Source organism: Ixodes scapularis, unplaced genomic scaffold (assembly GCF_016920785.2).
Source record: "Ixodes scapularis isolate PalLabHiFi unplaced genomic scaffold, ASM1692078v2 PGA_scaffold8__174_contigs__length_109621045, whole genome shotgun sequence".
In the NCBI taxonomy this organism is placed as follows: domain Eukaryota; kingdom Metazoa; phylum Arthropoda; class Arachnida; order Ixodida; family Ixodidae; genus Ixodes; species Ixodes scapularis.
Window position 1 is genome coordinate 103,381,094 of NW_024609883.1, and position 11,686 is coordinate 103,392,779.

At 46.7% G+C, this 11,686-nt stretch overlaps 1 protein-coding gene across 1 annotated transcript; it reads right to left on the minus strand.

Moving 5' to 3' along the window:
• Positions 1-9,849: 9,849 nt before the first annotated feature.
• LOC120847491 lies at positions 9,850-10,953 on the minus strand. The gene has a single exon (XM_040219285.1). It carries the CDS (start codon positions 10,951-10,953, stop codon positions 9,850-9,852), a length of 1,104 nt encoding a protein of 367 aa, XP_040075219.1.
• Positions 10,954-11,686: the final 733 nt, after the last annotated feature.

Below are 11,686 nucleotides of genomic sequence, written 5' to 3' on the forward strand. Positions count from 1 at the left end.
ACGATGGCGAACTTCGTCGAATTTTGCCGAAGGTTCCCCGAACCAGTCGAACAGTCCCCACCGTCCTTCAGTCGAGCCCTACCTTATCGCGTGGCCTTGGTCAACGTGACCTCACTTTCTGTGTGTGTTTCGCGGGCTGGACTCCGTCACCCCTGAGCTGACAGGGTAATGGAAGCCAAGGTGTTCGGTGAACCAATCGCACGTCTAACTTTAATCACGTGATCACGCTCCTTCCCGTAACCACGCGCAGAGAGCGGGGCAGGTGATGACTGATCCGGCGGGCGCGTAGCTCCCCCTGTACTGTCAGCTTAGGAATGAACGGATTCCTTGTCGCTCAAGGACGCTGAGTCCTCTTCGCCCAGAAAGGAGATTTGTGTGGGGAAAACGGGAGGGTAACTGTTCTCTCATCACGTCTCTCGCCCTTTCTGAGGGAAAGAGAGGGTGCGCCATGGAGTTTAGCCGAGCGACTTTGGTAAGCAATCCGTTCCGAGGCCGTTAGGCTCGCCCCACCCCTGTGCTCTACCCTTTCTCAAATACTTCCGTCTGTCTCTGCTCAAATTTGCTATCCGGGTGTCCCAATTTCCAAAACGAATGAGGTAAAGTTTGCTTATATATATATATATATATAAAAGAAAACTCTAGAGCAAAAGGACAAAAAGCGACTGAGAGACACGAAGCTCGAAACTCAACTTGAAGCCTACTGTCAAAATTAAAAAGAGACAATAAAAATAAAATGGTTACCAACGAAAAAAAAAAAGGGTCGATATAAATTTCAAGAAAATTGTCGGCCTTGTTGGCGTTCCCTCAGAGCACCATTGAAGCTAACTAGATTATGCTTAAAAATAAACAAAGACAAAAAAGCATGCCCACAAAAGAAAAAACAAAAAAACATTCACACAAACATGTGGGATGCGCTACATCGGTAGTCTAAAATATCAACGACATATGGGCGATCGTACGTATGTAGCATGATAGCCTGCAGAATTCCTGTGCAAGCTTCAACCAGCATTGCTCCAATGACGGCATGATTACGTTACACACGCTCGCTTGCCCACTTATTGTCGCTTAATTAGAAGCAAAGTGCTCCGCCGTCACGGTGAGGACCAGGCCACCTTATCTGAGGATTCGCGTCATTCGCTCCTGATGAAACTGGCCATTTTAAGGCGGGGCAAAAGGACGGTGTGTCAGTCGTGGTCATTTCACACGGAGCTTTTCTCATCGGGTGCTTCCGTGCACCACCCGATCGTACATAGGTCATCAACATCCTGTAAAGCGGTCTCCTTCATGGAACTTCGAAGTCCACTGTAATAAGTGTTCGTGTGATCCTTTGCAGGATAAAACACAGATTCCGGGGAAGTAGGAATCCAAAAAAGCGGCAGAAAGTGTAAATGAGTATGACGGTTGCATGAGTGCGTCGTCACTCGTTTCATCAAATAAGGAATTCAGGTTCATTTGGGGTGAGGTATAGTAAAGTGTGTATATATGTTCGTTCTCTTTTTTTTTTTTTTTCAAAATAAAATTTAGTTGTTTGTAGCGCTCCGAGTGTGCACGCCTACTTCTTTGTGCTCATTTCTTTTGCGCCTTTGAGTATAAGATTTTGCACCTAACTCACTTCTGGTTAGACTCGAAATCGAAACCAACATTGTTGTCTGCTATCAGTGCCGTGACGCCATGTTGGAGGCATTTTGCGTCTTATTGTGGCAGCGGTAGTGCCGTAGTCAGAGAGCCGTCTTTTTATAATCACATTTCAGAATATATTTTTCCCTAGTCAATTGCAAAGAGGTTCCTCATCTGACACGAAGTGTTGTCCATAAACCCGTAGTTGGGGTGCGAAGCTTGTCTAACATAATAATCTAGAGCGAAAGTTCCATGCATTTGGCCACGACGGAATGGCGAGGCATAGACGCGTGGACATAACGCCGGCCCTAGTTGGCGGTCCCGATGAACCCATTTTGGTTCAGGCGCCTTAATATGCACAAAGAAACAACAAAACATATATAATTTCTGTACCACGCTATTTTCTTTTTTAGTTTGCAGAAATACACCTGAATCGCGCGTTGACAGAATTAAACAAAGTTTACAAGCGCTCGAGCAACTTCAACTTCTGGAGGCAAAGCTAACACGCCTAAACCAGCCTATTTAAGCATGCTTCCAGTAATAAGCTAAAGGTATTTCCAGACTAAAGCGTGTTTCACATGCAGCAGTTTTGGCCCCAGAGCGGCGCGATTTCTGCCGTCCCGTCGCTTTGGCCAGAACCAGCGGTTGAGCGGCACGAGCGCCGCGACGGCAGCAATCGCGCCGCTCTATAGGCCGAAATTGCTGCATGTGAAACACGCTTACCACTGACCATTATATGCCACTGCCTTCTTGCAATGTCGATGAGTAGATTCTGCATAACCTTTATGTGCGCGTTTAGCGTGACATAAGAACATTGAAAAAGCGGGTTCAAAACTTCGATTTACGAAGTTCCTTCGGCGTGGCGTAAGGGTACTCCGGTAAGTTTTATGCTATCAGCTCCACTCAATATCGGTGACCTAAATTTTGGTCCCAAATCGTCGCTTCGCCTGTTATGTCTTATCTGTCGACACCTTTGTATGGCAAGGGGTACCAGTCCTCCTAAAAATGGTGCAATGTCCATCGGGCCCGCACTTTATCCCAGCCTGTCTTTAGCCAAAAAAATAGGTAAGCTTTTGTCGGTGATCTTTTGTCCGGTGAGCTTTTGTGCGGCTACCTTGTGAGCTCGTGCACAAATAGAAACTCAGTGCAACGTCAATTGCTTTCTCATACAAACGCGGTTAATTAATCTTAATTCTTTTTTTTACTCGCCTTGCAATTTTTTTACATCTCTTTTAAGCATCTCTGATTGTTCTTCCCCACCATGGCAATCCCGTCACTTTTGCTTTATGACATACCGCCCCCGACTACGTAATCTTTCAGGAGTTTCATGATAAAATATATACCTGAACGTTAAGCTGGGGTCACACTGGTCATAAATCCTACGAAGGACGGTCTGCAGACAGGTTCGAACGCCAGTCACCGCGAGGTCCGTTCTTCGAATGCTGCAGGGCAATGAGTTCAAGAAGAAACATGGCACGCGGCATTCGAAACACGGTTCTCGCGGTGACTGGATCGTGTCTGTCAGACTGTCTTTTGTATGAGGTGTAAGCGGTGTGATCCGGGTTTCAATTTAGAATTCTGTCGGGCCTTTGGATCAAAAAGGAGCAAATCCTATTCCGTAGTTCTCCTCATTTGTATTGTATCCAAACGTTTGCTTAGTAGACTTTTTCTTTGCCAATTACCTAGATCGGTCGCACAGATGATTCGGAGTGCACAGAATGTGTAATATGTGCGATAGGTTTAGTTTCCCTCGTAGGAATATTTTCCTTTTCTTTTTTTTTTTCTTTTGGCCACCTCAGACACCACACATCAAGTATACTCCGAATTTATCCTTGGGATCATGGTAAGTTTATTTTTCTTCTGTTGGCTGGGGTGCAGAAAAAACTGAGGTTCTGCCTCTTGCCTTTCACTGCGAGGGCTCATAAAGTCGGAAGTAGTAGTACGCAACGAAATGAAGCTCCTGACCTCGCCGCGTGAAGACACTGCGCCAGTCAGCCTAGAGGGGAGCCAAGAGGCTTCTATGCAAACAGGGCTTGTGCCCGTGCCCTTTTGGTCAAGCACATAGAAGACAAAGATGTTGAGACAATTTAGGAGCCCCGTGTATTATAGCGAAAGCTAGAGCACGAGTTCATAGCACTGCAAGAGGATCTGGATGCACGAGAGCTCATGCAGCGGGATTACGTTGTTTCGCTTTTCCAGACTTCACTCTGCTGTGACAATCGCTCGCTCGCTCGCTCAAAATGTGTGCTAAAAAAAGAAAGGTTTTTAGGGCGCGGTGGAAGAAACACATTTTTCCTCCACCGTGCTCCACGCCAGACTCGTCAAACCAAACAGATCTCCAAACAGAAAGGAGCGGAACCAGGGCGCGCCATCTATCGGTTTTCTTTCGAACGAATTCCCGCGTCGACGAAGGAGCCACGCGTGCACTGATCGCTCTAATCCCCACCCCCGTTATCGGCCCTTACGCTTCCCTTAGCCTTGCCGCCGTGCCCGGCCTTCCCCCCTCTTTCGGCCTCGACACCCCTCCCGGCCCTTTCGCAGTGGTCGGCCTAGCCCCCGCACTCGGCAGTTCCGGCTCGCTCGGCCCTAATCCACGCTCGGCCCTTCCGCGAGGGTCGGCCCAGGCGGGATGCTGCCGCCTGGCTCCCCTTGAGAAGCAAAGAGAGCCGCCAGGACGGAGAAACGCGGCGCGGTGAGGACCGGAAAGGCGAACATCATCGGGTAAGAGAAAGAAGAAAGGGACCCCGACGAGTCGATCCCAGATGCTGTCCGTTCGGATCACGTACAGGGTCTTTCCAGGTGCACTGCCGCGGGCGCGCAATGATCGGGACCCGACACCGCCGAAGAAAACACCTCACCATCCACCCTTGTGAGCCAAAGCCGCCGTGTATACAAACGGAGAGCCGCCTTCGAGCGGCGGCTTCAGGACACACGAAGCTCTTCAAATGGAGCGCCCTTTCGATCGCCGCCGCGCATTGCGCCAACCTCACATTGCCCTTTGACACTTCTGAAGTAAAGAACAGAAATCCGATTTTGCCTACGCGTCCTAGTTGTTGCGTAAAAAAAAGATAAATATTGGCATTTCGGGCACCCCTCAACTCACTCCCAGTCTTCAGGGTCACACCTGGTCGCACTCCGAGTGACGTCTTTCGGAGTGTCGTGTAGGCTCCCGTGTGCTATCTCGGAGGACGCTTCCTCTCCCTCTCTCTGCTGACATTAGCGGGCGTTAGGCTGCAGCTTAGAGCCGCGCGAGGTCACGTAATCTTTTCGCCGTAGTTCCTTCGGCTGCCGCTTGGGGCTGTAGGTGGGGGAAAAAGCTCGGCTTTTGTTTTGCGATTATACAGCGGAAGCGTGACATTTTTAATGAAGGATGTGTTTTCTCTATCCTCCTGGACACAATAAACAACGTAAAAATTACGAGATGATAATTCTGTTAATCATAAAATCGTTGCACCCCCCCTTTAAGGTTCCAGTCCGCTTACTGTAGCCAGTAAAAAGCTCATTAGTTGATTTTAGTTTATTCCCTGTCCCCTTATATGTGACAATTGTTATCGCACTGATTTTCGCTGTGGCTGCATAAGCTATGTATAGATGTGGACTTCGCGTACGTCACAGCGCCTAGTTTTTAAAAAGTATGTAACGCTTTTGATCTCCGTGTATATCAATATCCTATTCTCTCATACTTGTGCTTTACTTGAGTTATCTGCGTCTTGGTTTTGCTAAGGAGAGTTTTCCGACGGCCGATATTATGTTCTATGTGAAAGCTAAGAACAAAGGCGCGGAGGTTCAACAAACTTCATGCAAGCTTATGACTAAAATTTAAGGAAACGTAAAAATTGCAAGGTATTTGACTCAGGTCAAGCTTGTCCGTCTTCCTCTGGGGAAGACCGCATGCCGCGCTGTGGTGTAGCATGTAAATCTCCCTTCAGCTATGTCTCACCCTCTGGACTGCACCCTCACAACTGAACAAAGACGCCGGTGGAAAGCTTCCGTAAAAACGCTTGCAGCATGTCGACTTACCATGCCAGGCAGCGTGACCGCTGGAAATTCCTCGATGACTGTGCGCACGCCAGTTTCACGCAGAATAAGATCTTGCCGTGTTTTGAACGTCCGCTTCATGCGGTCTCGAATCAGATCCATGTCCGCAGCCACTTTCGCTGTCTCTTCTTTCATTACGGCGATGTGGTGACGGATGCTGGCCTCGTCCTCACATTTGTTAGAAGAAATGGAGCCCTAGAAGAAAGCATAATTTGTTAGCTGCAGACACCGTTCAAGCTTGTAGGCTTTCAACAGACTGAACACAGCTTTGACTAGAGTATAATGAAAAAGCAACTTTCTACGTGGCTCGTATGCTGAACCAATTAATGGCATATTTTTCAGCAACGGACTGCAGATAAATTTTGGTCGATTCAATCATAAATGTGCGTCTAGCACCTGCCTTTCTGCGCTTTCTTTTCCATACGCCCCAGTCACCCTTCAGCCAAGCTTCAAACAGGTTCGGTGTGTTGATCCCACAGAGGCTGGGCAAGGCATTCGACAAATAGCTCTCGCGACCCATCAAAATAGCTGTGGATGTAAGTTGCTGCCAGTAAGCTGAAACACGCGAGCTAAATTTTAATTATGGGGGCGGCGTGAACATTTTATATTCCTCAGCAGGGTGCAACTAAAAGCAGCTGTTCATTATCTGACTGGTGGACTATAATTACGCTGTACAGCTAATTTGCTACTTCTTTTGTGCAAGTAATGTGCGTCGCAAGTTTGCACCTGCAGCATTGCCGCGGCTATAGCGCAGTCGGTAGAGCGATTGTTTAATAACAGCGCGCCCAGCATTCGATACTCAGGCGCAGTATCTATTTTTGTACCTGTTCAAAAAAAAAAAAAAAACGCTCTACCGGCTGCGCTACCATCGCGGCAACAGTCTCGACAGGCTCCTCAAACAGCCTTCGCAGCGGCCGTGTGATTGTGGTCCGGCGTTCGCAGAAAATAACTGCGGGATGACCGTGTAGGCCAACGGCGAAAGTTTTGGTTTCTATCACATGTAACATATTTATTAAAAAATAAGGAGACGTCGTAAGTTAAATGCCCCTCGTAAGGCACGAACGTTGGTGAGTACAATATCGTAATCATTGCTAACAACGGACAAGTGCAATTTACAACACAGGTGGCAAACCAAATCAGTTGCTTGGTCTCTAGTAGCGTTGACAAGATCATGCGAAATTGTACACTGTTTAAAACGCAGATAGTGAAATGGTCTACTCACACGGCGGCATGCCTTGGCAGACGGCCCCGCAATATCGTGTTCTGCTGAGCGCTTCCTTCCTCGGCCCTTAGTTCCATATTTATTTCTGTAATCCGTAACTTCCCTCAAGGACACTAGTGGCCTGCGTTCTTTTTTCAGCTTGTTTTGAACGCATTGTCTGATTGTGTCCTAAAAGGAGAAAGTAAAAGGACAGCTGCCTTAATTTTTAGCTTTCACACGAATCAACAGTTAAGAATTCTCCGAAGTACACTGCGAGACACTGTTAGCACGAACAAGCGACCCGGAGATTTTCCTGTTTTTTTCATCAAATGAAAATATACAATTAATACTAACTAGCACGGTGGAATGGGCTTGTTTTGCTCATTAACCAGTGCAGTAAAACTTTACATTCGTTTATATATTTTGTATGAAAGACGCAAAAAAGCGCCGATGCCGTGTTCGCGCTAACAGTGCCTCGAAGTGTACAGTAAATCCTCGCGAATACGCACGTGGTTGACTGGATTTCCCGGCTTATACGCGCGCGACCAAAGAGCTTCGTTTGTATTACGCCAATAGGAGTCTCACTAGGGCCATGCATTTCGTCAGATATCGCGTTTTTTTTTCTTTCGCCTTCTACTTTAATACGTATGAATGAGGTTTTGCAGTACCGCTCATGGCAAGGTAATTGCCTGGAACATATTTTATAAGCTAGAACTTGCACTAAAAGAAAGTCCTAAAAAATGCAGAAAATTTTTCGCGTATAGTCCGTAACCTTTGTTCCTGCATCATCTGTGTAATCGATAAGGGAATAGCAGAATAATAGGAAGGCTTCACGCGAATTATTTGCTGAACAGGCTCCTAATTTAATGAGAGCAACGTGCACTCTTAGCAAACACTGGAAACACTAAAGCAGACAACAATTTCTTTATCGAATGGTCAATTTCAAATAAACTATTTCATTTGATCTCAACACGGACACTTACGCATCTACCTGTGTCCTTGTCCTTCAGAAACGGATACCTTGCTCCAAGTGTAGCGAAAACGTCACTATACTGCGTCTTACTTGGGTACCTGTTACAAAGAGAAGGGTATAATAATTGAAGAGCGAATGCCCTCATTGCGTATGTGATACAAGCAGCAAAAAAATTATCACGTGAGCAAATGAAGGTGATTCGAGATAAGCTTTGGTTAGCGATTCAAAAGGAGTTAAAAATACACTGTAGGATAACCATGCGTTTTCTAGTAGAAATGCTCTGTTCGAATATATTATTGCTTTCTAACTTACAGTGAGTATTTCGTAATATCCTCTGCGAGAGCGCGGACAAGCATTGTACGAAGCCTTGACTGTCCGGGCTTGAAAAGGCTCCTGTCTTTTTCAACCAGGCCCCTTTGAAGAGCAGGAGGAAATGGCGGCAACTTATAAACAGAAGGCCATGTATCTGTTGGCGGATCTTGTGTGGATCCCAGTTCCACGATGAGCGGGAGAGCTTCCGGTTCCGCAGCGTTTGCCGAGCTACGAAATACGCAATGACATGTACAATGGTCATGCCAGGTTTGGGCGAGCTGCTATAGAGAACATTTTTTAATCTCCTCCTACCTTTCCTCGCGCAGATCTTTCCTTGCTCTGATGAAACGAAGCTGGCTCTTCATGGTCGGGAACAGTGTCTTTATCATGTCGTCAGTTAAATTGAATAACTCCTCGCCATCGAGCTCGTTATCTGATGCAAAGCCAAGGAAATGGACACGTTAGCACTAGGTGTCAAGAACGCTTCGATTATTATTTATACTGAGAGGTCAGGTGGCTGGTTTGTCACTTTACCCCCGAACTTCCCCACACCCCGCTTGCCGTCATCCCTTCCCGCGGTGCGGATTTTAACCAAAGCTGCCGGGAGAGCAGGGACTGCGTTACCGATTACCGATCTAGCTATTCTGGCGACAGCAGGAGATAAGAACGCGCACTTCCGAGGGAAGAGAGAGCACGAGCTGGTCAGGCTTAGCATTTGTTTCCGGAGATGCGATACTTCAGAAAAACCGTGATGTCACCTTTCGAATTTGCATATTTGTTCAAAGGTGTGTGATCAATCTCCGATCCAGGTTGGCACGAGTGCCAGTCGCTTGTCTCTTTGACGACATACGCGTGCTCATGTTCCAGGAAATGTGTGGGCCTCAAGAGCTTACCACATGACATCCACAGGCCCCTCACGTTTATGATCCTTTCAATCTCAAAGAAGAGCGGGATCTCTTCTGCGTGTAAGAGAGCTACAGGATACAGCAGTCCCACTTTGTACATTACGGAACCTTTCTTAAGCGCCTTGACTTCGACCATAATTTCCTGCTCATCGAACTCGGTGTCGAAATTGGCTTTGACGCTTTCCTGCAGCGACGTTGGCAAAGTCATGAAAGCCGCTTCCTTAGCGGCTGCCATGGGTACATAGCCTACGTCTAGGCTACTTAGGCGCTCGTAGCACTGCCGCATCTGGTGCCTTTTTGACAACGTCAGAGTAACGTTGACAAAATTACGAGTTATTCGGGCGATTCCTTTAAAATACTGGTGCTTCGCTTCAAACCTCATGCACCAGACGTGCCTCAGCGGCCCGTACAAGGTAATGAAGCGCGGGTAATGGACGAGGTAATGCATTTTTGCATGAAAATGACCTGGGAATATCTCCAGAAAGCTGTCCAAAAAGGTTTTGATTAGATGCTCAAGGTATGGCACCCATGACCTTTCAATTGATGGAGCGAAAACAATATCCGTTACACAGCGGAGGTGAAGGAACATTTTCCAGGTTTGGTTACCTTTTGGCACTTTGTGGCCGATAAGCAGTGGTAGGAATGTCAGCAACGACATTTTCTGGACAGCTTTGCCAGGAATTAATCCCCTTTTACTCAAGCTTTGTTTTGGTATAGGCACGGGCTTGTCAGTGCTGTCGGAAAACCCGTAATTAAAAGACTTGATTCGTTTGTTCAAGAACTCCAGTGTAAAGTGGCGTTCATCAATTAGCTTTTTTTAGCGCAAGCTTGATCACGCGGGGTACAATGCCTTCCAGCAAGTCATGCATCAGATCAGGAGGGCAAGCGACTGTCACGTCGAAAAACTTGAGTTCCGAGAACGGGCATTCGCGAGTGACACCGTACACTTTGCTAAGTTCAGGATCCGCCTTTGCGGCTTGCAGGTGAATTTCATGAATATCGAGTGTCCTTAATTTGAACGTCGAAACATCTGTTTCAATCATAGTTTCAGAGGTGGCCATGCAATACCGACAAATTCTTCGCACTCTAAAACTTGTCGAAAATCCGCCGAACTGATGCGCTGAAAGATTATCCATGCAGACACATGCAACCGCTGCCCGCACTGTTAACGCTCCTACAGCAGTGTTAACCTGAATCCCATGTTCAAGCTTTTTTAAGTCTGAAACTAAAGGTTTTAAAACTTCCCCATAACTGTGATTCTTCAAATGGCTGTGCTTGAAGAGCATAGCCAAATGAATGTGCTTCATTTGGGAATGATACTGCGCAGGTAGGTTGCCAATAACGAAGTAGAACGCCGCAATTTTGTACTCGCTCTTTCTCGAGCCAAGCGGGTTCACTACCGTAAATTCGTCAGTGTAGAAGTGGAGACGCAAGGAAAATTCTCCACTTGCGAAGAGCTCGTGCCTCTGGAAAAGGCTTCCATCGCAATAGTCTGTCATGCACTCCCTGTTTTCCCGTCGCGCGTTACTGGTCAAGAGAGCCGACATTACGTCACCTTTTTTTAGCTCAGCCTCTATTACTTTCAAGACCGGGATGTAGTGATAAACTCTTTTCTCACCATCAGCGCTATCAAGGTGACACTCTATAGGCTCAACTAAGTCGTACTTGCGTTTGCAGTACGTTGTCAGCTTATGCTCACTGCTGACTGCCTCAAGGGCGTGTTCGAAGCACTCATCCAAACTCAGGATTTCGTTCAAGCCATCATCCTCCTCCGTGTTTAAACCAACCTTGGCCAAATGACTTCTCAATATGGCTACGTAGTGACACGAAAAAAAGTTAAAAAGCGTGCGAATGTTTTCGGTGACATCCTCCTGAACGACACCCGGAACACAATGCTTCTCTTTCATGCTTAAAATGAAGCCACAAAGGGTGTCCCTTAACCCCACAAATAACTGCCTAAAATGCATGACAGAATTTGAGGGGGACACAGCAGCTACACGGATGTCATGTGGTGGATCGTTTCCCTCGTGACTTTGTTCATTGTCACCAACGTGCTCATTGACCGCCGTGCTACTGAAGTGCGAACTGCTCAAGAGATTGCCGTGTTTTCGATGCACATGCCTTCGGAAAGATTCAAACTTTTTGAAATGAGCAGTGCATGAGTTAAGTTGGCACGTAAGGGAAAAGTTTGGAGCTTGGCTATGTATCAGATAAAGGTGCTGCAACAGTTTGCCGAGAGAAAATTTAGCGATGTCACATATCGTGCATCGAAAAATTAAAGTCATGTTGGTGTGTTAAGCTGAAATAGAAATGATTTCTTTACTGAATAGCCAACGTGACGTGTCATCAATAGAAATACAGATGCCGGGAGCACAGTACCGCCAAATCAGGCCCCTGGCTGCTCAAGGAATATCCTCGCGTTCGGTGCTTTATCGGGCTCAATTATGAGGCTCAATTTCCGAAAAACCGCTTAAGAAACAAATAATTTCAGAAAGCTGATGTTTCTAATTAATAATCGTTCTCCGTTCATCAATATCGGGCCTTTTAGCGGTAATGTGCCTTTAGCAATACTCTGAAGAAATTACGCATTACTACGATGGAAGCCTTACCTCGAAACGAAGAGCACGCTGCTTCTAGTTG